Source organism: Anomaloglossus baeobatrachus, chromosome 1 (genome assembly GCF_048569485.1).
Source record: "Anomaloglossus baeobatrachus isolate aAnoBae1 chromosome 1, aAnoBae1.hap1, whole genome shotgun sequence".
Taxonomy (NCBI): domain Eukaryota; kingdom Metazoa; phylum Chordata; class Amphibia; order Anura; family Aromobatidae; genus Anomaloglossus; species Anomaloglossus baeobatrachus.
In genome coordinates this window covers 849543729-849571271 of record NC_134353.1, presented here as the reverse complement: position 1 = coordinate 849571271, position 27543 = coordinate 849543729, and the positions used below count along the sequence as shown (strand labels likewise).

At 47.0% G+C, this 27543-nt stretch overlaps 1 protein-coding gene across 3 annotated transcripts in view; it reads right to left on the bottom strand.

Moving 5' to 3' along the window:
* The window catches only part of ARHGEF28 (Rho guanine nucleotide exchange factor 28), a 345613-nt gene that overhangs the window by 18864 nt on the left and 299206 nt on the right, over positions 1–27543 (bottom strand). For all 3 annotated transcript variants that reach the window (XM_075325325.1, XM_075325342.1, XM_075325333.1), the window contains 10 exons: positions 26372–26489; positions 24558–24812; positions 19487–19563; positions 15174–15352; positions 14949–15040; positions 14246–14428; positions 13997–14134; positions 13774–13871; positions 5236–5274; positions 4524–4571 (listed from right to left, as the gene is read on the bottom strand). In XM_075325325.1, the coding sequence (XP_075181440.1) occupies positions 4524–4571; positions 5236–5274; positions 13774–13871; positions 13997–14134; positions 14246–14428; positions 14949–15040; positions 15174–15352; positions 19487–19563; positions 24558–24812; positions 26372–26489 (1227 nt within the window). The remainder of the gene's footprint in view (positions 1–4523; positions 4572–5235; positions 5275–13773; positions 13872–13996; positions 14135–14245; positions 14429–14948; positions 15041–15173; positions 15353–19486; positions 19564–24557; positions 24813–26371; positions 26490–27543) is intronic.

The window sequence follows — 27543 nt, the reverse complement described above, 5'->3', positions numbered from 1 at the left end:
TGGAGCGACGAGAATGGCGCGGCGACAGTCGGACCTGATCTTGCGTAACACTCTGGGCAGCATCGCCAGAGGAGGAAATACATAAGGCAGTCGAAACTGCGACCAATCCTGAACTAATGCGTCCGCTGCCAGAGCTCTGTGATCTTGAGACCGTGCCATGAATGCCGGGACTTTGTTGTTGTGCCGTGACGCAATGAGATCGACGTCCGGCGTTCCCCAGCGGCGACAGATCTCTCGAAACACGTCTGGGTGAAGAGACCATTCCCCCGCGTCCATGCCCTGACGACTGAGAAAATCTGCTTCCCAGTTTTCTACGCCCGGGATGTGAACTGCGGAGATCGTGGAGGCTGTGGCTTCCACCCACTGCAGAATTCTTTTGACTTCCTGGAAGGCATGACGACTGCGCGTGCCGCCCTGGTGGTTGATGTATGCGATGGCAGTGGCGTTGTCCGACTGTATACGGATCTGTCTGCCCTCCAGCCACCGATGGAAGGCCAATAGGGCTAGATACACTGCCCTTATCTCCAGAACATTGATCTGAAGGGAAGACTCTATCGGAGTCCAGGTTCCCTGAGCCCTGTGGTGGAGGAAAAACCGCTCCCCACCCTGACAGGCTCGCGTCCGTGGTGACCACAGCCCAGGTTGGGGGCAGGAAGGATTTTCCCTGCGATAGAGAAGTGGGAAGAAGCCACCACTGAAGAGACGTCTTGGTTGCAAGGGAAAGAGAGACGTTCCTGTCGAGGGAAGTCGACCTCCTATCCCATTTGCGGAGAATGTCCCATTGGAGTGGGCGCAGTTGGAATTGCGCGAAGGGCACTGCCTCCATCGCTGCCACCATCTTCCCCAGGAAGTGCATGAGGCGCCTCAAGGGGTGTGACTGACCCCGAAGAAGAGATTGCACCCCTGCCTGCAGAGAAAGCTGTTTGTCCAGCGGTAGCTTGACTACCGCTGACTGTGTATGAAACTCCATCCCGAGGTAAGTCAGTGATTGGGTCGGTGTCAACTTGGATTTTGGGAAGTTGATGATCCACCCAAACTGCTGGAGAGTCGCCAGAGCGACGGTAAGGCTGTGTTGACACGCCAACCGAGAAGGTGCCCTGACTAGGAGATCGTCTAAGTAGGGAATCACCGAGTGGCCCTGAGAGTGTAGGACCGCCACAACGGATGCCATGACTTTGGTGAAAACCCGTGGGGCTGTCGCCAGGCCGAAAGGCAATGCCACGAACTGAAGATGTTCGTCCCCGATGGCGAAACGCAAGAAGCGTTGATGTTCGGGTGCGATCGGCACATGGAGATAAGCATCCTTGATGTCGATCGATGCTAGGAAGTCTCCTTGTGACATCGATGCGATGACCGAGCGGAGAGATTCCATCTGAAACAGTCTGGTGCTCACATGTCTGTTGAGTAGTTTGAGGTCCAGAACGGGACGGAATGATCCGTCCTTCTTTGGCACCACGAACAAGTTGGAGTAAAAGCCGCGACTATGTTCCTGAGGGGGAACGGGAATCACAACTCCTTCTGTCTTCAGAGCGTCCACTGCCTGAAAAAGTGCGTCGGCCCGAGCGGGGGGCGGAGAGGTTCTGAAGAAACGAGTCGGAGGACGAGAGCTGAACTCTATCCTGTAACCGTGAGACAGAATGTCTCTCACCCATCGGTCTTGAACATGTGGCCACCAGGCGTCGCAAAAGCGGGAGAGCCTGCCACCGACCGAGGATGCGGTTCGGGGATGCCGAGAGTCATGAGGAGGCCGCCTTGGAGGCAGTGCCTCCGGCGGCTTTTTGGGGGCGTGACTTAGACCGCCACGCATAGGAGTTCCTCTGGCCTTTCTCCGGCCTGTTGGACGAAGAGGATTGGGACTTGGCGGAGGGACGAAAGGACCGAAACCTCGATTGTATTTTCCGTTGCTGAGGTCTCTTCGGTTTGGACTGGGGTAAGGAGGAGTCCTTTCCCTTGGATTCCTTAATAATCTCATCCAATCGTTCGCCAAACAATCGGTCGCCAGAAAACGGCAAACCGGTTAAGAACCTCTTGGAAGCAGAGTCAGGCTTCCATTCGCGCAGCCACATGGCCCTGCGGACTGCCACAGAATTAGCGGATGCCACCGCTGTACGGCTAGCAGAGTCTAGGACTGCGTTCATGGCGTAGGAAGAAAATGTCGACGCCTGAGAAGTCAAAGACGCAACCTGCGGAGCAGAAGTACGTGTGACCGCATTAATCTCAGACAGACAAGCTGAGATAGCTTGGAGTGCCCACACGGCTGCAAAAGCCGGGGCAAAAGACGCGCCCGTGGCTTCATAGATGGATTTCACCAGGAGCTCTATCTGCCTGTCAGTGGCATCTTTTAGCGATGAGCCATCTGCAACCGATACCACAGATCTAGCCGCCAATCTAGAGACTGGAGGATCCACCTTGGGACATTGAGCCCAACCCTTAACTACGTCAGAGGGGAAGGGGTAACGTGTGTCAGTAAGGCGCTTAGTAAAGCGCTTGTCCGGAACCGCTCTGGGCTTCTGGACAGCATCTCTGAAGTTAGAGTGATCGAAAAACGCACTCCGTGTACGTTTGGGGAACCGAAACTGGTGTTTCTCCTGCTGAGAAGCCGACTCCTCTATAGGTGGAGGCGGGGGAGATAGATCTAACACCTGGTTGATGGACGAGATAAGATCATTTACTAAGGCGTCCCCTTCAGGTGTATCAAGATTGAGGGCAACGTCAGGGTCAGAGCCCTGAGCTGCGACGTCCGCCTCGTCCTCCAGAGAGTCCTCAAGCTGGGAACCCGAGCAGCGTGAAGAAGTCGGGGAAGATTCCCAGCGAGCCCGCTTAGCCGGTCTGGGACTGTGATCCGTGCAGGAGTCCTCCACGTGAGACCTAGGGCCCACCCCGGGAGCGCGCTGCGACGCGGACCGAGAGGGACCTGGAGGCGACGATCCAACAGGGCCCGGGGCCTGTGTAAGGACCGGTCTGGACTGCAAGGCTTCTAGCAGCTTGGCAGACCATTTGTCCATAGACTGAGCCATGGATTGTGAAAGTGACTCAGAGAGTTTCTCAGCAAAAACTGCAAACTCTGTCCCTGCTGCCTGGACAGGGGGAGCAGGGGGGGTCTACCTGAGCCGAGGGGCCCACTAGTGACCGAGGCTCCGGCTGAGCAAGCGAAACAGGGGTCGAGCATTGCTCACAGTGAGGGTAGGTGGAACCCGCAGGTAACATAGCCGCACAAGAGGTACAGGTCGCAAAAAAACCCTGTGCCTTAGCGCCCTTGCTCCTTGTGGACGACATGCTGTTGTCTCCTAGGAGAGTGATCACTGAGGGTATATGGGAAAGGGTATACAGCCCGGCCGAACAGAAATATATATATATAGAATACGTATCTATTCCGGCACCCAAGGGGGACCAGCACCGGGTGACCGGTGTGGCTTACCGACCGCTGAAAAGCGGAAATGTGTGTCCTCCAGATTCCCTGCCTTAGGTCTCCCAGAGCTGCAGAGCTCTTCCCTGATAATCCTCCACCGGCAGAATGGCAGAAAAATGGCTGCCGGAGCTCTCAGGGGAGGAGTGGAGCCGTGGGCGGCGCTAGGAAAGTGCGGGAATCTGGGGTCCCCACAGTGATCAGCGAGGGGGGAGGAAACATACAGGATGCTCCGGCCCGCTTTTCTTGAAACCGATATAACTAAAATGAGAATGCATGAGTGGATGTGTGCCTCCTTCCACACAAAGCATAAAACTGAGGAGCCCGTGATGCACGGGAGGGTGAGGGGAGGGGTTACACTTTTAAAGTGTAATACTTTGTGTGGCCTCCGGAGGCAGAAGCTATACACCCAATTGTCTGGGTCTCCCAATGGAGCGACAAAGAAAACACACACACACACACACACACACACACATACATATTTTGCTCACCTTACCTTCCGTCCCCTCGCTGGCCTCCTGGTTCTTGTAGTCCGCAGGTACAGTATACGTATTCGGTAACCATCGCGACGATGGAGGAACTTCCGCTGTCAGCGCTTCTCAAAGACAGCGCGCTGGCCAATCAGAGGCAAGCGGCTCCTGCTTATGACGTCTGCTGCTGATGTGCTGACTGGGGAAGCTTCAGCATCAGTAGCAATGGTTACTGGATACACATACCTGCGGACTACAAGAACTAGTAGGCCGGCGAGGGAATGGAAGGTAAGGTAAGTATAGTGTGTGTGTGTGTGTGTGTGTGTGTGTGTGTGTGTAATGGCACAATAGGGGACCAGGATGGGACATTGCACAAGTTGTGTAACGAATTGTCTGAGCTTGCATTATTTCCTATGGGAAATTTAGTTTTGCTAGATGAGTAACTTGGTTTACAAGCACACTCCCAGAACAGATTGTTCTCGTAAACCAAGGTTCCACTGTATGTTAAAAAAAAGACATTTTGCCAGGTTTCTACAAGCTTTAATTTCTTTCAATGCTTAGATTTGCAAATGACTATTAAGAGTAATTAGATTTCCAATACATAACATTTCTAATTCCTCATTCTAACAAGTACATTAAATACACACCTGTATACTGTACAAGAGACGAGTCAGGTTTTGAACAGCCTGCAAAACCTAAGGAGAGACAACAAAGAATTATCTTAGTGCACTTCTCGAAGATGCAAAAAAGTATTCAAAAAGGTCTGCTACCACTGGATCTCAGCAAAGAGGACTTGCTCTTTCTGAGAGGCAGCAAATAAGATCTCAGACAAAGAATTTTTGGTTTGCCTATTAAAAAAGACTTTGTGTGAAGTCTTGAAGTTGTCCCCTATACAACTACCCAATGACTTGTACAACGGCACTCTGCAGAGCACTGGAGCAGATGTCGAGCATGCGCACCTCTGTAACATTCATGCTCTATGATGTAAATGAAGAGAGCAGCGCTGAGTCGTCCAGTGATGTCCCACAAGGAATGAACGTTGCAGAGGTGTGCATACTCAACATACATTCCACTTCAATGGAGCGAAGCTACAATATCAGACACAATCCCATGGACATGTTTTGTGCTGTCCCTGGAAGAAAGTAGCCATGTTTTTCTAATCCTAGACTGTAAAGACTTGGGCTGCCCAGTAGCAGAAAATCCTTGAAAATTGCAGTAAAAGAGATATTCCCCATAGAAGAGACACGGTCTTTAAATCTTTCTGATGGTGTGAAACACTGCGTTTTTGAGTGGCGGTCCTGTCAATGATAAGATCTATACTAAATGATATATGAAGACGTGACCTTGCCGATGTATTACCTCTGCTTGTTTATAACCTGATGAATTTTCAAACTCAACCTAAAAGAAAAGAAAACATGAAACATTAATACAGTCCCTTGCAAAAGGGTTAGGTTACAAAATAAATAGCCCAAGCTCTGAACATCTCACGAAGCATTGTTCAATCCATTATCCAAAAATGGAAGAAGTATGGCACAACCGCAAACCTACCAAGACATGGCTGTCAACCTAAACTGACATCCCAAGCAAGGAGAGCACTAATTAGAGAAGCAGCCAAGAGACCTATGGTCACTCTGGAGGAGCTGCAGAGGTTATAAACCTTAGGTTGGAGAATCTGTCCACAGGATAACTGTTAAGAGTGCTTTACACGCTGCGACATCGCTACCGATATATCGTCGGGGTCACGTCGTTAGTGACGCACATCCGGCGCCGGTAGCGACATTGCAGCGTGACACCAAGGAGCGACGATCAACGATCGCAAAATCGTTCAAAAGCGGTGATCGTTGACACGTCGCTCCTTTTCATAATATTGCTGCTGCCACAGGTACGATGTTGTTCGTCGTTCCTGCGGCGTCACACATCACTATGTGTGACACCGCAGGAACGACGAACATCTCCTTACCTGTGTCCACCGGCAATGCAGATGGAAGGAGGTGGGCGGATGTTACGTCCCGCTCATCTCCGCCCCTCCGCTTCTATTGGCGAGCCGCTTAGTGACCCCACAGTGACGTCGCTATGACGCTGAACGCACCTCCCCCTTGAGGGAGGGATTGTTCGTCGGTCACAGCGACGTCGCTGACAAGGTATGTGCGTTTGACGCTGCCGTAGCGATAATGTTCACTACGGCAGCGAGCACCAAATGTGGCAGGAGCGACGGGGGGCGGGTGCTATCACGCTCAACATCGCTAGCAATCGGTAGCGATGTCGCAGCATGTAAAGCACCCTTTAGTCGTATGCTCCAAAAATATGGCCTTTATGGCAACAAGAAAGCCATTTTTGAACGCAAGCCATAAGAAGTCCCCTTAGAAGCTCGAAAAAAGCCATGTAGGGCACACAGCTCGTATGTGGAAGAAGGCGCTCTGGTCAGATGAGACCAAAGTAGAATATTTTGGGCTAAAAGCAAAACACTGTATGTGGCAGAAACACTGCAAATCAATGGTTTAGATCAAGGCATGTGTTTGAATAGCCTAGTCAAAGTCCAGACCTAAATCCCATTGAGAATCTGAAAATTGCTGTTCCCAGATATTCTCCATGCAATCTAACTGAGCCAGAGCTATTTTGAAAGATGAATGGGAAAAAATTTCAGCCTCAATATGTGTAAAGCAAGTACAGACATACCCCAAAAGAGGTGACTGAACTGCTCCGTCTGCGCCTCTATGGCTGAAAGTCCAAAGCTTCTGGGAGAAATAAAGGTAATTTCCTCCAGGTAGCCAGCGTTCCGTGCAGGCAGTTTTAGAACACTATTAACCTGCCGATTAAACAGGTGTGCAGGTTAATAGCGTTTTTTATACAACAGGTTCCCTTCAGGCTCTACATGTCTGTTTGTTGATTGCTAACAGATCATTTTTGTGAAACTGCAAATGTTGGTCAGTTGATGCATACAGCAGAAGAAAATCCTTTGTCATATGCATCAATAGAACCACATTTGCCGTTTCATAGGACTACACTTTCAGCTGCAGATAAACACAGTTCAACTAATCTTAGCCGCTGTACGCAGAGCTCAATCCTACAGTATATCTTTTCTTTCAGCACCCCATTGCACTATATCTCTCATCTTAAGCTGGTGTCACACATAACGACGACGACAACGACGTCGCTGCTACGTCACCATTTTCTGTGACGTTGCAGCGACGTCCCGTCGCTGTCGCTGTGTGTGACATCCAGCAACGACCTGGCCCCTGCTGTGAGGTCGCAGGTCGTTGCTGAATGTCCAGCTTCATTTTTTGGTCGTCACTCTCCCGCTGTGACACACACATCGCTGTGTGTGACAGCGAGAGAGCGACGAAATGAAGCGATCAGGAGCCGGCACTGGCAGCTGCGGTAAGCTGTAACCAGCGTAAACATCGGGTAACCAAGGGAAGACCTTTCCCTGGTTACCCGATGTTTACGCTGGTTACCAGCCTCCGCCGCTCTTGCTGCCAGCGCCGGCTCCTGCACTGTGACATGTGGCTGCAGTATGCATCGGGTAATTAACCCGATGCATACTGTAGCAAGGAGAGCAAGGAGCCAGCGCTAAGCGCGGCTCCCTGCTCTCTGAACTGTGACATGTAGATGCAGCACACATCGGGTTAATTAACCCGATGTGTGCTGCAGGAGAGCAAGGAGCCAGCGCTAAGCGCGGCTCCCTGCTCTCTGCACATGTAGCACAGCGACCTTATGATCGCTGCTTCTGCTGTGTTTGACAGCTAAGCAGCGATCATAACAGCGACTTACAAGGTCGCTGTTACGTCACCGAAAATGGTGACGTAACAGCGACGTCGTTGTCGCTGTCGTTTAGTGTGACACCAGCTTAAGACTGCATTATACAGAGTGCTTTCCTGCAGTATATCTCTCTCTCCTGTCATGCTTCACCTGCATAATATCTTTCTTTTCTCTTAGCCACTTGTATACAGTTCACCCTGCGGCACATTGTTGCTTTCAGTCCCATCTGGAGATGTCATCTTTATAGCTGTTTGCTAAACCTGTTGCTAACACAGAAAGCTAGCAGACAGCCCCAAGCCACACATCATGGACCTGCGAATCACATGTGGTTCCGGAACCACAATTTGGGGACCCATTCTCTAAACCATAGTTTTACACAGGTTGGCAATAGAAAACTTTTCTCAGCTAAAGAACCATTGAGAAACAGTTATAACATGTCCTGTATGGAACCAGTCTCCCCGTCTTTGATTAGCTCAAGGCATGAAACCCAACCATTAAGGCCACTTCACATATAACGAGATCGTTGCTACGTCACAGTTTCTGTGACGCAACAAAGACTTCACTAGTGATCTCGTCGTGTTTGACATGTACCAACGATCCGCCCCCTGCTGTGAAATCGTTGGTCGATGCTGAACAGCCTGGGCCATTTTTGGCTCGTTGGAGTCCTGCTGGGCAGGATGGATCTGTATGTTTGACACCTAGATAACAATTTCGTTAACGACCTAGATGAGTTGCGTGTAGTTGCGTCCCCGTTGTGTGACAGGGTCCCGACGATTTACAAGATTGCATGCTCGTTCCTAAAGTTGGTGTGTGTGACACCTCACATACGATTTCACCAACGACTAAGCAACGATCCGGAAACTGTGACGTAATAGCGATCTCGTTCACAATCTCGTTATGTGTGACTGGACCTTTAGACTCATGGGTTGTATACATAGAATAGGGTTCTTTTATTTGACGTCAATCAAGGGAAGAGTGCCCTTTCCAGTCTTCTATTTCCCCCTTTGAGAGGCTTTTCTTCTCAAAATCTTATCCCATATCTCTTTTTTTTTATGGCCTACTGGAAATGGAAACTAGTAGAAAAGACTTTCTACAAGTTTAGGAGCCAGAAATTGGGATTCAGGTCTGAAACGGAACTGAAAGAAAGAATTAAATTTTACATACAAACGTTTCATGGACTGTACAGCAAAAGGAACAAATGACAGGAAAAAAATATACGATTATATGACTGGGTGGTACAGACTATCCACAACATATCCTCCAATTCGGGAAACCTGATAACAGTGCAAAATCTTGAGAGGCACCATGCTCCATGTATGACTGATGGGAATGAAATAGGCCTAAATCCTTTTAGGATGGAGTCTCGTCTATGCATCACCATGTTGCCGGGCACAAAGTTAGAAATACAACACATAGTATTGTTGTCTATACTTCCAGGTACTACTAGCTCACAAAAAAGGAGCCTTCAGCTGAAAGTTCTAGATGCTGCGGTCTGGAAAGACGCACCGCAGGTCAGTGTCAGAGATAAAAAGTTACAGAACTGCTGCTCCTTCCAAGAGCCTTCCAAGAGCCATAACTTTTTTACTTTACCATCACTATAGCCACATGAGGGCTTTTTATTTTTTTATTGCGGAATGAGTTGTACTTTTGAATGACACCATTTATTTTGCAACACAGTACACTGGAAAATGGGAAAACAGTTCCAAATGCGGTGAAATGGTAAACAAACAAAAGTGCAATTCCAGAATATTTTTTTTTTTTTTTTTTATTTACCATGTTCACTGCATAGTAAATCCAAACATGTATAGTTTATTTAGGTGAAGAAAAGAAATTCAAAAGTTTGTTAAAAACAAAAATTTTGTTCCATTTTCTGAGAACTGTAATGGGTTTATTTTTCAGGATCTGGGGCTGTGTGATGGTTTATTTTTTGTGCCCTGCGCTGACATTTTCATGGATACTATTTTAGGGTAGATACGATGTTTTCATCCCTTCTTATTGTATTTTATTGCAATGCTGCGGTGACCCAAAAAACGCAGTTCTGGAGGTTTTCATATTTTTTTTTCCGTTACGCTGTTTAATTGATTGGATTGGATTAATTTATTTTATATTTTGATAGATCAGACAGCTGTGACAACCAGAAAATGAAAATAATATAATGTAAGGTAGTTAAATTAGTTTTTATCCAGGGACTACCTACCGTATTTTTCGGACTATAAGACGCACCTGACCATAAGACGCACCCTGGTTTTAGAGGAGGAAAATAGGAAAATAAAATTTTAACCAAAAAATATGGTCATGACACACTGTTATGGGGCGAGGATCTGCTCCTGACACTGTTATGGGGGTAATGTCCCCAAATTCTCTACTAAGGTACCCCATTCTGATAAGGATCCTCCTGCCTTGTATATGATCCTGCTCATATACCCCCCATCCTGCTAATAATATACCCCCCATCCATCCTGCTCATGATATACCCCCATCCATCCTGCTCATGATATGCCCCCATCCATCCTGCTCATGATATGCCCCCATCCATCCTGCTCATGATATGCCCCCATCCATCCTGCTCATGAAATGCCCCCATCCATCCTGCTCATGAAATGCCCCCATCCATCCTGCTCATGAAATGCCCCCATCCATCCTACTCATGATATACCCCCATCCATCCTGCTCATGATATGCCCCCATCCATCCTGCTCATGATATGCCCCCATCCATCCTGCTCATGAAATGCCCCCATCCATCCTGCTCATGAAATGCCCCCATCCATCCTGCTCATGAAATGCCCCCATCCATCCTGCTCATGATATGCCCCCATCCATCCTGCTCATGATATGCCCCCATCCATCCTGCTCATGATATGCCCCCATCCATCCTGCTCATGAAATGCCCCCATCCATCCTGCTCATGAAATGCCCCCATCCATCCTGCTCATGAAATGCCCCCATCCATCCTGCTCATGATATGCCCCCATCCATCCTGCTCATGATATGCCCCCATCCATCCTGCTCATGAAATGCCCCCATCCATCCTGCTCATGAAATGCCCCCATCCATCCTGCTCATGATATACCCCCATCCATCCTGCTCATGATATGCCCCCATCCATCCTGCTCATGATATGCCCCCATCCATCCTGCTCATGATATGCCCCCATCCATCCTGCTCATGATATGCCCCCATCCATCCTGCTCATGAAATGCCCCCATCCATCCTGCTCATGAAATGCCCCCATCCTGGTAAATGGCGTGTATCCTGTGGCACAGGAAAAAAAAAAATAAACGTTTATACTTACCCTTCCTCACTCCCTGAAGCACCGATCTCTGTCTCAGCTGCAGCGCCGCTGTGTGGAGCCGTCACCGGTGTCTGCAGCATCGCGTCTTCCTGTCTGTGCCGGCGGTAAGCTGATAGATTCTGGTGGATACTAGCGGCGCGCACAGTGATGACGTCATCGCGGTGCGCGCCACTAGTGTCCAGATCAGCTGACCGTCGGCACAGACAGGAAGACGCGATGCTGCAGGGGGGCGGCTCCACACACGGTGACGGGTGAGTACACTGATTCACTGCACCCCGCGCTGATAATGATGCACGGGGGGCAGTGAATACAGCCGCACATGATCACTCCAGGCTGTAGTTGCCAGGGGTGATCACGGCCGGCTGCTAATTATGCACGCACCTCCCCCCCCCCGCTCATCACCCCGCCCACCTGTCAGCGCCGGTTTCGCTGAGAGATGATGGGCGGGAGGATGGGCGTGCATATGTAATGAGCGGGCCCACGTGGTCACGGCAGGCTGTTACAGCCTGCTCGTGCCGCCGATGACCCGCTGCACCGCGGCACCCTCATTCCCCGCAGCCTTATAGTCAGACCATAAGACGCACCCCCCACTTTCCCCCAACATTTGGGGGGAAAAAAGTGCGTCTTATGGTTCGAAAAATACGGTAAATTGCTATAAATAAAAACACATCTTTATTTCATATTCATTAAAACAAAGTCGCAAACAATCCCACACCGTGAACACATAACCCGATACGACCAGGACCACAAAGAGCGTTAGTTAAATATAGATATTTGAATATAGATATTTAATTGGGATAATAAACCAATATAACTGATGTTACACGTACCCTAAATGTAAATTGGTGCCCCCATTCCTCGGCGGCTGTCCCTCGGTATCTATCCCTATATCTCCCTCCTTATTAATCAGGATAAATAGGATAATAAATATAATACCAGAACAAAAGGACTTATCTCAGACGTTTTCAAGAGAACACCTGCATTCTACTTATTCTCTCCAATATTCAAAAATTCCCACGCTCTCCATAGTCCTTATCCAAATCAGTAATACATATCAGTCTCAGTCTCGACGCGTTTCTCCCTACTTATATATAGGGTTCATCAGGAGATAGTTACGGCTCAATCGCCACAACAAAATTTCAGCTGCACATGTAGCAGCATATGTAGATCCTGGTCCTATCGGGTTATGTGTTCATCCTATCGGGTTATGCGTTCATCCTATCGGGTTATGCGTTCATCCTATCGGGTTATGCGTTCATCCTATCGGGTTATGCGTTCATCCTATCGGGTTATGTGTTCACGGTGTGGGGTTGTTTGTGACTTAGTTTTAATGAATATGAAATAAAGATGTGTTTTTATATATAGCAATTTAGGTAGTCCCTGGATAAAGATCAGACGATTGTGAAAGCAATTTAATTGGGCAAGAGGTTATTTAAACTTCTGGGGTTGTTTTTTTTTTTTTATTTTATTATTATGCTATATGGAGCAGTGCATCACACCAGAAATCACGATTTCCTATGAATACCGGCATTTACAGGAGGATTGTCATGACAGACATAGGGGTCATCAGCTGACCCCTGGCTGTCATGACAACCCACTGGCACCCCATGATATCATGGGTGTGTTAATGGTGCTCTCCCCGCTGGCGTGTGTTAAGTCACGCTGTCAGAGATTGACAGAGGATTTTAACTGGTTAAGACCTGCAGGCAGATCTACAATCCACAAGCAGCTGTTAGAGGCAAGTCATCTTATTAAATCAGCCATCATGGGATGGGAAAGATGTGGGCTTGGCGTGTGAGCCTACATCAAAGGCAGTGACAAAACACATAACCTAAATAAAGTTTGCATGTCATGAAGGGGTTAAAGGGAAAGTGTCACCAGATTTTTGCCACCTAAGCAGCAAAGTATGGAGACAGTACTGTCATTTACTGAGCTGCCTGACTTTGATTAAAAAAGCCACTATTTTATCAGCAGGAGATTATCACTAAATGACTATGCTGCCAGGTACTTTTCCATATTCATGAGCTCTGTATAACCTCTCCCTAACCACTGATTGACATCTTTCTGCCAATGCACAGTGTATACAGAAAGCTGTCAATCAGTGGTGTGGGAAGGGTTATATACAGCTCAGCATTCAGAGAACTGCTAGATCAACAGAAGACAAAAAGATTTTATCAAAACTAACAAGCAACCAAGTAGGTTAACACAGATTCCCTTTAAATGCTCTGGGAGTGTCACAGCACTTTGCAATCCTCTGCTTCCATGGCTCTATTACACACTCACTCTCACTTTTCCCTGTTTGACTGACAACTCCCTGAGTAGTCAACAGAGGAAGATAGTGAAATGGTCCCCCCGAACACACCCAGAGCACTTCAGACTAATTTTTTTCATATGAACTAAAATTGCAATTTTTTTTTTTTGTAAGGGTATGTGCACACAATCAGAACCCGCTGCACCCTGGACGTGGCGAGTCCTGATCTGCGGGGCCACGAGTCTCCTCCCCAGGAGACCAAGTTGTTCGTGCCTACAATCTGGGCTCGGGCAGTTGCAGTCTCTCGCTGTGTTCTCCCTGCGGAGAACACTCGCTTCTCCAAAGCAAAGAATTGACATGCTGCGGCTCGGGAAGCCGCAGCGCAGGTGAGTTGTCACTGAGGGAAAAACAAGCACAGTGGGAATTTTCACTGTGCTTGAACTGTTCAATGCAGTGTTTTGGATGCAGCGAAAACACACTGCGTCCAAAAAGCTGTGAACCCAGATCGTGGGCATGCAGCCATAGGGAGAAAGCTTGTTTTTTTTAAATCACAAAACTTTGTTTGGAGAGAAACATTAGAATCATCTAGTCACCTTCTCTTGATTAAAAGGCATGTCTGTATCACTGGTTCCTGGAATAGGACCTAGTTCTGTATTAATTGAGTCTTCTTCTTTTACATCAGGAGATGAGGCTGGAAAACAAAAAAAAAAAAAAGTTTGAGAGCAAAAAAAAGCATTCATTGATCAATAGACACTTGTACTACACAATATATTTTATCGTTGGCACATTGTAGGTTTTGTAGTCACGTCTACTCACAGGGAGAGTGGAGCTCATGACTTTCCTCCAATGGCTCAGTCCCGGAGCAGCCCACGTGTCGGCCGGACGTCTCACCATCCTCTGTTGGCCATGCAGGATTCTCCATTTCAGTTGTTAATGTAGAGTAGAGACTTTCAGCTTAAAAAGAAAAGAAAAAAAAAATTAAAATTAGTATATCATTAATGAATTGACTTGAAATCATATTAATAAATAGCCAAAATATAAAAATAAACCTTCCACAAAGCGCACCTTCTTTCAATGCAGCCGCCAGTAGTGACGCGGCCTGAGGCGTCTCTCCAGAATCTGCCTTAACTAAAAGATGTGGCTCGATGTGCAGATCGCTCCCTCCGCACATTGCAGCAAGTTCTGCAAATATCTGCAACTTATCTTCCAAACAATTGAAAATCTGCTGGTCATGGCAACCCAGGATTTCTACAGGAAGCAAAACAACTGAAGTTCTCATTGTCAGTGCATCACTTTGTACTAAAAGGTATCAGCAAATGCAGATGTGGCCTATAGAAACGTTGGCAGACAGTGCCACCTACTGGATCAATATTAGAATACAAAAGATACAAAGCGGTACATGCTGCAGATATAGGAGTTCTTAAAATGACAGACAGACTGCTAGAGTTGGTGCAAATCATTTTGCAGGACTCCATCAGCCATAACAGTACTCTGTGATGTCGCACCCGGCCGGATAGTCAAAAGAAGAGCCATGGATGCCCTCATGTAGGAGGCGGCATTTAGAGCCCCCATTCACCGAAGACCGATTACTGGCATGTAAGATAGACCTGGTCCTGTGAACTGATTTACACCAACTCTACATAGCACAAGAATGGGCCTTTACACCTTCAATAGAGTCAATGGGAACAACTTCAAGGTTTCCTTCAAGAATGAAAGCAATAATGCAAGTCAGACAATAGCCAAGGACTGACGCTCCCCTGAAACACACCTTGATATTTTTTGGCTTTTGCTGCTCGCGCTTCTGCCGCCCGCTTTTCTTCATCAGATTCACAGGGTTTTCCCTCTTCTTCTTCAGGGCAACTAAAGAATAGTAAAGGGCAAAACAAATTGAAGACGTTCATATTATTACTACTCTAAAATATAGTAATAGAAAAGTCGTAAAACTAGAGGAGACAGAAACAAATGGATAGACAGCAGCAGCAGTCGTGGTTACCTCTGCACGGCGTCCTGTATCTGCCTCATCCAGGTGTTGCGCTCATCTTTGGAGCCGGTATGAATTTCATACATTTCGGGGCCAGCCGATGAGGCGCTTATCAAGAACATCCCTCGTTCCTCATTAGCAACTTCTCTCACAATCAACTTTTGGAGAGAAATAATGGGTGGTTTCTGGTCCTGAAGTCAAACACATTGAGCAAACATTTCATAAATGATACATTTTGAAGTATTTTTAACATAACAAATGACAGTAGCATGTTCATACATGTGTCCTCTACCAATTATTAGGACAGACACAAGACACCTGCACAGGACCTGACAAGAGGCAGACACATGCCATGTCGTCAGCAGCGCCTGTAACCTACCGATACGGAGGCAAGAGGAGCTGTGTTTAGCCCTTTAGAAGGGACTCCAAAGAACGGCAGAGGGCACCATAACAGATATGAACAGCAATACCTACCATTTACCCTCCGCATGGATACTAATAGACTGAGCAGCACTTCAATACAGTAAAGGATCCTTCACATGTCGGTTTTTAGCATACAAGTGCTATACATTTTTTGACGGATAGTACTCCGAGCTGTGACAGTCTATGGGGCGTTCACATATACAATTTTTGCCTCGGTCCGAGTCCATGCAATATTGTTGAGACATGCCCAATATTGATCCAAGTGTTGGATCAAAGTTGACAATGCAAGTTCATGAGTCTGTGAAAAAAATCAGACACCGCACAGATCCCATCTGCGTGCTGTCTGTATTAGGGCTCATGCACACACTGCGTACTGGCCAGTGCAGAAACAAATGCACCCTCTGGCAGACGTGACGCTGCGTATTCACAAAAAGAATGCATCCAAAACGCATGTATTTTGGATGCATTTTTGTCACTGTGGTTCCCCAGCTCTGCTACATGCCCGCTGACAGCAGACACAGATAGAGCCGGGTGATGAGAATGAACTCGGATGAACTTCACCCAACTTCATTGTCATCCTGCGGCTCTGTCTCTGTGTGCTGTCATGAACTCAGATGAACCTCCGAGGTCAGTGCCAGGACATAGGAGTCTGCAGCAGTTACGTCAGAGCTTCACCCGATTTCACTGACATTGCGCGGCTCTCTATTTGTGTCGCAGCCTGATTTGCGGTCACACGTGAAGGACTCACCTGTGATCTCAAATCCCCTGAGTAACTGCAGTGAGCCGTGTGATCAGCTGTGCTTTCACTCAGGTTGCTCGCGGCCACAGCTGCAGTCCTCCACCTGAGTGCGGTGGCCATGAGTAACCTCCGTGACAGCACAGCTGATCGCGCAACTCACTTCAGCTGCTGCATGGAGCTCACAGGAGCTGTGGTGTTCTACTGCCGCTCCTATCAGCTTTCGATGTAGCAGAGCTCGTGGGACCTTGCGTGGATTACACCGGACCTGGAGGTGTTTTTGAGGGGTTAATAAAATGGTGAAAGAGGGTGTTTTTTTGTCTTTCATTCCAAATAAAGGTTTTTTTTGGATGTGTGTGTTTATTTTCTTTAACTTACAGGTTAATCATGGAAGGTATCTCGGGGAGACGCCTGCCATGATTAACCTAGGACTTAACCTAGAACCTAGGAGCTCCCCATCCTGAGAATACCAGCCTTCAGCCGTGTGGCTTTACCCTGGCTGGTATCAAAATTGGGGGGGGGGGGGGCCGCACGTTGTTTTTTGTTTGTTTTTTTTTATTATTTATTTTTTTTACTGCTCGATATAGACACGCCCTCTAGTGGCTGTGATTGGTTGTAGTGAGACAGCTGTCACTCAGCGTGGGGGCGTGTCCGACTGCAACCAATCATAGGTGCCGGTGGGTGGGGGAAGCAGGGAATACGAGATGGATTAATGAGCGGCCGGCATTTTCAAAAGAGAAGCCGCCACACTGTGAACGCCGTGCAACGCCACGCCGGTGATCGTGGATTGGTGAGTATGAGAGAGGGGGTGGGAGGGAGAGACCGACATGGACAGAGAGAGAGACTGAAAGAACTGCGTTTATTATGTCAAAAAAAACATGCGGATGGCAACAAAAATGCAATGCAAACGCACTGCTTAGCATTTTGGTAGTGTTTTTCTACAACTCATTGATTTCAATGGGTGTAGAACGCTGCCAAAACGGACAAAAGAATTGACATGCTGCTTTTTTAAACGTAGAGATTTTGTCAAATTTTTGACAATCAAAACGCTGCGTTTAACAAAGCATTGTGCACACGGATTTTGCAGGATTCTCATAGACTTTGCTGGGAAGCAGAACGCATGCATTTTGACAATGTGACGCTGCAGCTTAAAACGCTGCAGAAACACAAAAAAAACCGCAACGTGCGCATGAGCCCTTACACTGACTGATAGATAAGAGAAGGTAGAGAAACTTTTTTCTTTTCCATTAGCGAAAAAACTGATAAAACTTTAACCAAACGCTGGCAAAATGCTGATGAAACACAGTCCATTTTTCTCGTATGTCAAAAAACTGACGTCTGAATGAGGCCTGACCCAGTTAAGTCCAATTTGTCACATTTTTCCAGTTACACATTTCAGTATCTAGCTGAAAGTAGTAATGTTCCCATTGATCAAAAGCTTTAATACAGTACAATGAAGAATTGTCGACCTGACGATTTATTTAAAATGATAAGTGCATTTTAAATAGAGTGTCAGAAACTTTAACACTAATAAACCATACTAAACCATTTCTGTCTGTGTAGCCTTCTAAAAATAAGCCAGTTGATCCCGTTAAGACCCCAAAGCCCTGCTTCAGCAGTGAGAAATCCAATTCTGACGTTGTGTCCGGGAGTGCATTGAGGCGTGGCGATGCACTTACAGCTTCTCAGACTCACGCTGTATTGCCAACCTAGCAGCTCCCTCCTGACAGATCAACTGATGAATCTGGTACCCGAACACTGACCTGTCAATCAGCCAAGGGAGGGTGTGTCTAGGTAGAAAATATAGTGTGAGGCTGAGGAGCTAGAAGTGCATTGTGACGTCCCAATTCTCTTCCAGACACAACTTAAGGGCACACTCACACTAGCATTGTATATATATAATAAAAAATAAAAATCAGTCTGATTTTCATCCAGAAATTTAGGATGATTTTTTTTCTCACTTGTCACCTGTGGGCTGTTCCGCCAATTCCAGGTATCTGCGAGTCCATCCATCACTACTTATGATCCATGTAAATGTTACCACTTTTAGCTACATACTGAAACGCTTAACAGGAAAATTGGTCTTATTAACTTGGTTAGGAAAACATCTCCCTACAGTAGCTGAATGTATGCTGAATTCAACTATACAGAGGGTTGTCAATCAAGGCGTGATCACAACCAGGACGCTGTGATGAATCACAACTCCGGCACCACACAGGTGACCTCTGGCTATTCATGTGCTTTGATCATACGCTGATTTAGAATGTCTTCTTTTCCCATATAGTAAAATTAAAGTAAACAGAGGCATATATAGAATATTATTAACAAGGAATAATGTAATTACTATGCTGTTCTACACCACAAAGAAGGCATACCGCCAGAGGCTGTCAGGTAACCGGAGCCATATAAATATACTGGCATAAAAGTAGAATCTGTGCTGCCTTATATCACAAGCGTAGCGTTAAACAAGATGCGACCGTAGCCTTAAGGCTGTGATTTCACCCAAATTATGGCTGTAGGACACCCTGTAATCAGCTAAGTATTGGGAAACAGGTTTACCATAAACAATGTGTGAGATGGATAATACTTATGACATAAAGGCTATGTGCCCACGCTGCGGAAAATGCGTGGATTTTGCCGCGGATTTCTCGCGGAAAAGCCGCGGATTTCCCGAAAATCTGCAGCAGCGGCACTTCCCAGCCATTTCTATGGCTTTTTGGAAATGCTGTGCCCATGCTGCGGATTTTTCCACGGCGGATTTGGTGCGGATTTTGATCCGGAAAAATCTGCAACATGTCAATTATTGTTGCGGATTTTGATCCGGATTTTGGCTTCAGAATTGGGGAAAAAAAAAAAAATCCGCACCAAAATCCGCGGCAATTCCGCGGTAAATCCGCGGCAAATCCGGACCTTTGAAAAGGTGCGGATTTTGCGGGAAAGCCGTGGATTTTCATGCAGAAAAATCCGAAGCAACATTCTACCGTGGACACATAGCCTAATAGGAAAACATATGAGCAAAATGTCTTTAAGAGAACCTAAGCTACTGATCCATCCAAAAAAAAATGGGCTAATGTTACCATTTGGCAGCACATTCCCCTGCAGCTCATCGCTTCATTGCTCCATTTTATTAACAGATTAATGAAAACTGTATTGGAAATAAACTCACCACAGCAGCAAATACATATTTCTGATCCTTTTCTTGGAGAAAGAGTAACACATCAGATAACAGTAGAGCTTGAATATCTGAAAGGAAGGGAATGATGGTAAAATACTACACAAAGTATGTGAACAAAAAAAAGCTACTAAAAAAGAAAAATTCACACACTAATGTAAGTGCAAACATGGATACGGCGCACATAAACCCTCAGCCAAATGAAGTACCGTACATTATTAAGATATCTGATATCTGGCACAAAGTCCTCCAGGTTTGTTACATTGCTACATTGGGCAGAACTATTCCGCACAGTTCAAGGATTTCCGCTCCAGAGCACTCCTGGAATAAAAGCCCACAGTATAAATAGCATTTCTCAACACCTCCCTAAATACAGTTTTTGATAGTTCAGTTTATAAGGCTACAGTGCCTTGCGAAAGTATTCGGCCCCCTTGAATTTTTCAACCTTTTCCCACATTTCAGGCTTCAACATAAAGATAAAAATTTTAATGTTAAGGTGAAGAATCAACAAGTGGGACACAATTGTGATCACCTTCACGAAATTTATTGCTTATTTTAAACTTTTATAAAAAATAAATAACTGAAAAGTGGGGCGTGCAATATTATTCATCCCCTTTACTTTCAGTGCAGCAAACTCACTCCAGAAGTTGATTGAGGATCTCTGAATGATCCAATATTGTCCTAAATGACTGATGATGATAAATATAAGATACCTGTGTGTAATCAAGTCTCCGTATAAATGCACCTGCTCTGTGATAGTCTCAGTGTTCTGTTTAAAGCACAGATAGCATCATGAAGACCAAGGACCACAACAGGCAGGTCCGATACTGTTGTGGAGAAGTTTAGAGATGAAAGGTTGAAAAATCGAGATGGAAGGTTGAAAAATTCAAGGGGGCTGAATACTTTCGCAAGGCACTGTATGTGCACACATTGCAGATTTGATTGCAGACATTCTGCAACCAAATGTGCACATTCTGGCAGAAAAAACACTGCGGCAAAAACGTCAGTTTTTAAAGTGGTTTGCCACTTTTTTATACGCTCTTTTCATTGCTTTCAATGGTGAAAATTCAGAAAGAATTGACATGCTGCAGATTTTTTCTGCAACCAAATCTGCAAGTGAAAACTCTTGAACGTGTGCACTACACTTCAGGATTCTCAGACTTTGGTAGCGTAAGGAGTTCCTTGCAGATTTGTGAAAAACTGCAGGCAAAAACACAGCAAAAAACAACGTGCGCACACAGGCTAGGAGAGTATTCTCCCCACCCCCTGAGCAATCATTCTTTTTTATATTTATATATATTAGTGATTTCAGAGATTTCTCTTCCCGATCACGGCCCAGTGGCTGTAATTCCATGTGGTGAACACTGGGTTTGTGGTTTGATTGCGTCACATTGTCTCCGGTTGGCAGCACATCTCACACTGTGAAAGGGAGAGGACTTACAATAATTATGATCCCTGTATCATGACTGTAAATAAGCGGTAATCGTTACTATATCGTTGAGTGACAACACAATAGGAGCAACATGTCTGACTGCCCATGTAAGAGGAACCATACTCCAAATTAAGTATTGAATCTTCAAAGGTGTCCTACTGTACAGTCATTTATGAGGCAGAACCTTGATGAGAACCACCACGAGTTTTGTATATTATCACATTTACGCACAGTCCAAGATAATACGCCAGTATAAGGACACCAGTGCATGCACTGAAGAAACATTACATTTATATCCGGCAAAAAAACGACAATGTTAGAGCATGTATTCCGAGAACGCGGCCATTTCTTTCGTATTCCTCCTGAAAATGTATGACGCACTCATCAACTCTCTGGTCAAAGAGGTGAGTCCGTTTACACCCTATGGATATATTAACACCCAATAGTTAAAGGTGTTTTCCACTTTCAGGAATGTGGACCCCAAAAGCACCCATAACAACCAGAGCAGGTAATCACCCTCCCCAGGTCCAGGGTCTGCTCCCCACCGCTGCTCGAGTCTTGGTGTTTTGGCTGCAGCGGTGATGCCTCGTGGCCACTGCAGCCGATCTCTAAACTCAAAGTGTCATGTCACTGCTGCAGCCAAAACACAGAAATCTGCCAAGAGCTGAGAGTAGGGGGAGCAAGTTACCCGTGGTTTGTTTTCTTTGGAGCACTTGCGGGTCACTTTGCTGAAAGTAGAAATCCCTTTCATTTATTCAAGTTAAAGGGAAGGTGTCGCGGTTTTTTATTTTTTTATTAAAAATAGTGATTATGATATCAAGTATTTTTAATACAAAATTAAAATTACTGCTTATTTAGCTTTTATTTCATTCTAATTTTACTGGGGGCTGCCATGCTGGATTTGCTGTTTAGTGACAGATACTCACTACTTTATGGCAGCCCCTGTGCATAGACTCTGATAGTCGGAATCCGACCCCTAGGCTTATTACAGGAGAGCTCCCTGCTGTGAAATCGATGCGCCCCCTGGGCTGTCCAGATCAGAGCAGAGGGAGGAGATCAGCGCCATCTTTCTGCAGCTCACAGCTGTCATGCTGTGTGCTGAACTTTTCTCCCTGTCACCCGTTCGGCCTGTGGGAGTAGTGTACCGGCGCCCCTCCCCCGCCGCCGATGCCAACGTCTCCAATGACACTCCCACGCTCTCCCCTAATGGCCTGTCACCTGCAGACCTGTGTGAGTAGTGTACGGCCCCCCTCCCTCCCTGTTCGCAGTGGGCGTGCTTGTGTGTGTGCGCGTGTGGCAGAGCATTTTGTGTGCGTGCGTGTGGCAGAGCATTTTGTGTGCGTGCGGCAGAGCATTTTGTGCGTGCGTGTGGCCGAGCATTTTCTGCGTGCGGCCGAGCATTTTGTGCGTGCGTGTGGCAGAGCATTGTGTGTGCGTGCGTGTGGCAGAGCATTGTGTGTGCGTGCATGTGGCAGAGCACTGTGTGTGCGTGCATGTGGCAGAGCATTGTGTGTGCGTGCATGTGGCAGAGCATTGTGTGTGAGTGCATGTGGCAGAGCATTGTGGGTGCGTGCATGTGGCAGAGCATTGTGTGTGCGTGCATGTGGCAGAGCATTGTGTGTGCGTGCATGTGGCAGAGCATTGTGTGTGAGTGCATGTGGTAGAGCATTTTGTGCGTGCATGTGGCAGAGCATTTTGTGCGTGCATGTGGCAGAACATTTTGTGTGTGCATGTGGCAGAGCATTTTGTGCGTGCATGTGGCAAAGCATTTTGTGCGTGCATGTGGCAAAGCATTTTGTGCGTGCATGTGGCAGAGCATTGTGTGTGCGTGTATGTGGCAGAGCATTGTGTGTGCGTGCATGTGGCAGAGCATTGTGTGTGCGTGCATGTGGCAGAGCATTGTGTGTGCGTGCATGTGGCAGAGCATTGTGTGTGCGTGCATGTGGCAGAGCATTGTGTGTGCGTGCCTGTGGCAGAGCATATTGTGTGTGTGTGTGCATGTGGCAGAGCATTGTGTGTGCGTGGCAGAGCATTTTGTGCGTGCATGTGGCAAAGCATTGTGTGTGTGCGTGGCAGAGCATTGTGTGTGCGTGCATGGCAGAGCATTGCACAGTCATGCTGCTCGGTCACAAACACAGTATATACACAGTGTTCACATGGTATATGGTATATACACACAGTATATAGTATATACACACAATACCCGGTATATGGTATATACACACGCTGGCTCCGCCTCCCTCATGCTGCTCGGTCACACACACAGTATATAAACACTGTACACATGGTATGTAGTATATACACAGTATATGGTACATAGTATATACACACGCTGGCTCCGCCTCCTTCATGCTGCTCGGTCAATCACACAGTATATACACAGTGTACACACAATATATAGTATATACAAACAGTGTATAGTATATGCACACAGTACATGGTATATAGTATACACACACGCTGGCTCCACCTCCCCTCATGCTGCTCGGTCACACAAAGAATATACACAGTGTACATACGGTATATAGTATATACACACAGTATCTGGTATATACACACAGACCATGGTATATAGTATATAAACAAGCTGGATCCGCTGCCCTCATGCTGGGTGCTGTCACACACACCGTATATACACAGTGTACACACACACACACACACACACACACACACACACACACACACACACACACTGCGTGCGTCCGTTTGGCAGAGCATTGCGGGCGTGCATGTGGCAGGACATTGCGGGTAAGCATGCATGCGGCAGAGCATTGCTGGACCAGAGCGTGCAGAGCACTATGTGGGGAGCACTACGCAGCTGTCCTTGGTGACACTTTAGATATTTGTGGTCACCAACAAAATGGCTCTGCACTGTGTCCCTACACTTCATTCTCTCTTATCTGTTGGAAACACCCAGGTTGGGAGGGGGAAGTGTGATATCACACACAGGAGAGCAGATTCTGCCCACTTTACTGCAGCTGTAATTCAGGCTATTTCTACAGTGGGATTTCTGTAGGATTTCAGCAGCTGCTCCCCCTAGTGTTTAAGAGTGGAAAATATCAAACTTTTTAAAAACATTTTTTTATATTTTGCTCAATTAAAAACAAATATTTAAAAAAAAAAAAAACATTAAAACATTAAATACATTACATTTTTTCAGTTATTAAACTTTTTTTTTTGGCACGACACCTTCCCTTTAAGTGAAAGAAACATGTTTTCTTTCAAGTCTTCCCGGTCTTCTCATTTTTAAAAAAACGTCCTACACATACTGGGCCTTATTTGTCTTTGTTGCCCAAAGCAACCAATCACAGCATTGTTTTCATTTTATAAACAACTCTGGAAAAATGAAAGCTTTATTGTCATTGGTTGCAAAATCATCTGGTAGGATTTTTGTGAGAGTTCTGATTAATCTGCCTTACAGTCTAATGAGGTTATCACAGGCCATCTCATCAAGACACATCTAGAGACCTATGAGATATTGTGTCTGTAAACGCTGTCCAACTCAACGTCTTCAAGATCTTATGTTACAAACTGCATTGCGCATTGCAGAAAGCTCCTTTTAAAAGTCTTGCTCTGTCTGCATTAAAGGGTGACTCAAAAAGTCACAAAAGGGTTAAAACTGCATGCCTGTACCTTTAAATCTCCCAGTGGCAGTTTTCCATAGGACAACACCATCGTGCAGCAGCACCCGCTCTTTGATTCTCAGATCCTGCTTTGTAAACACATGGCCATTCTTCATTTTTGTGAACGTCTTATTTTCGATCTTATTTAGAAACTCTTCCAGCTTTTGTTTTCTTTCAAATTCGTTGACTCTTAAATCCACAGCAGTAACCATGTCCTTGATCAAGCTGAGGGCTCGGCAAAGCTCCTGGTGTTCCTCTGTGCCCTCTTAGGAAAACATAAAAAAGCACAAATTACACGTAGGAAAGTGGTAGTAAAAATGAATGACACGAAGAGCGCCACCTATAGCACGCTAAAATGTGGAAAATGTCTTAAAGAATTCCTGTATACCTTCCTGTGTACAAACTTCCCTCTCCCAAAATGGTTTTGTCAAAAGAAGTTGTGACCGCTGCAGCCCATCACTGATGAGCTGCAGCGGTTATGAGACATAATAATGTCAAGCTAAGCAATAACACACATAGCGCCAACATGGCATTGGTCTAGTTAGGCAAGTATATTCTGTGTTTCTTTTACATGGGGAACTATTTAAGGGGGAAAGGAAGGAAGGGAGGGAAGAAAGGGAAGGAGAGGCGAGGAGGGGGGAGGAGAGGCGAGGAGGGGGAAGGAGAGGCGAGGAGGGGGAAGGAGAGGCGAGGAGGGGGAAGGAGAGGCGAGGAGGGGGAAGGAGAGGCGAGGAGGGGGAAGGAGAGGCGAGGAGGGGGAAGGAGAGGCGAGGAGGGGGAAGGAGAGGCGAGGAGGGGGAAGGAGAGGCGAGGAGGGGGAAGGAGAGGCGAGGAGGGGGAAGGAGAGGCGAGGAGGGGGAAGGAGAGGCGAGGAGGGGGAAGGAGAGGCGAGGAGGGGGAAGGAGAGGCGAGGAGGGGGAAGGAGAGGCGAGGAGGGAGAAGGAGAGGCGAGGAGGGGGAAGGAGAGGCGAGGAGGGGGAAGGAGAGGCGAGGAGGGGGAAGGAGAGGCGAGGAGGGGGAAGGAGAGGGGAGGAGGGGGAAGGAGAGGGGAGGAGGGGGAAGGAGAGGCGAGGAGGAGGAAGGAGAGGCGAGGAGGGGGAAGGAGAGGCGAAGAGGGGGAAGGAGAGGCGAAGAGGGGGAAGGAGAGGCGAAGAGGGGGAAGGAGAGGCGAGGAGGGGGAAGGAGAGGCGAGGAGGGGGAAGGAGAGGCGAAGAGGGGGAAGGAGAGGCGAGGAGGGGGAAGGAGAGGCGAGGAGGGGGAAGGAGAGGCGAGGAGGGGGAAGGAGAGGCGAGGAGGGGGAAGGAGAGGCGAGGAGGGGGGAAGGAGAGGCGAGGAGGGGGAAGGAGAGGCGAGGAGGGGGGAAGGAGAGGCGAGGAGGGGGAAGGAGAGGCGAGGAGGGGGAAGGAGAGGCGAGGAGGGGGAAGGAGAGGCGAGGAGGGGGGAAGGAGAGGCGAGGAGGGGGAAGGAGAGGCGAGGAGGGGGAAGGAGAGGCGAGGAGGGGGAAGGAGAGGCGAGGAGGGAGAAGGAGAGGCGAGGAGGGAGAAGGAGAGGCGAGGAGGGAGAAGGAGAGGCGAGGAGGGAGAAGGAGAGGCGAGGAGGGAGAAGGAGAGGCGAGGAGGGAGAAGGAGAGGCGAGGAGGGAGAAGGAGAGGCGAGGAGGGAGAAGGAGAGGCGAGGAGGGAGAAGGAGAGGCGAGGAGGGAGAAGGAGAGGCGAGGAGGGGAAGGAGAGGCGAGGAGGGGGAGGAGGGGAAGGAGGGGAAGGAGACGAAGGAAGAGAAGGAAGAAAGAGAAGGAAAGAAAGAGAAGGATTTTTTTTTTACTGACCAGGAGTATATCGCAGTAGTCTCTCCACTAGTACTGGATACTTGGTGATGCGTTGCGTTACTAGTAAGATGCATTCTGGGATTCCCCGACGACGAGCCTGAAGATTACTATTTGTGACCTACAAGTACAATAACATATTTAGAGAGTAAATAAACTTTCATATATACATATATATGTGTAATTTTGTCCAGCATGGAGAGTAATTTTTCCATAAAAAAGATCTATGTAAGTGGCCCCTAAACCTCTAATATTCCCCAGTCTATTTCGGGCCTTCAGCTACAATGATATAAGAAATAGTGATGAGTGACTACTTCCATACATGAGTGCTCATAACCAAAAGTTGGATGCTCAGATGGCCGCGACTTGAGTACCCGGGTTTAATGATAGTCAAGGGGGAACTTGAGCATTTTTCCATAAGATTTCTCAGAAAAATGCTTGAATCCCCCATTGACTTCAATTACACTCGTGTACTCGAATCGCACCAATCTCAGCATCCAACAGCTCATTATGAGTACAGAGCACCCGAGCATGGTAGTGCTTGTTCATCTCTAATAAGAACATACTCATTTGGAGTACAGTTGATGGCAGTGATGGGTCAGTATCTGTGTCCTCCTAGGACTGTGGTGCTCAGAGCAATCTCCTGCAGCAGCCTATCCCCAGCGTTAGGGCTCTTTCACATATCTGTGGAATTCAGGGCAATCTTGGATTGCAATGCCTGGATGTGTGGAAGAGCCCTAACTCTGGGGATAAGGTTCTGCAGGAGACTGTTGTGATGAGCACCACAATCAAAGGAGGACACAGGCGCTGACCCAATCACTGACATCATCTGTACTCCTAATGAGTATGTTCTGATATCAATACAACTGAAAGAAGGCAAATAAGACTGGTGGAAAAGCAGAGATTGGAAGCCACTTACATGCATTTTTAGTTTGTTTTTTTTCAGGCATGGAGACAAATCATCAAATACTGTCATTTACAAGGTTTCATTACTGTCCATGCTGGACCAGATTATAAAAAAAAGATTAGTTACTCTTTTATATGAATAAACTGTATTGCACAAATAAAAAAAAAAATAACACAAATGTTACAATAATTGCGTGCCAATATTTTACAGCTCAGCACAATAGACAAGTACTGCAGCTTTAAATCCCAACACAGAGTATAAACATCTT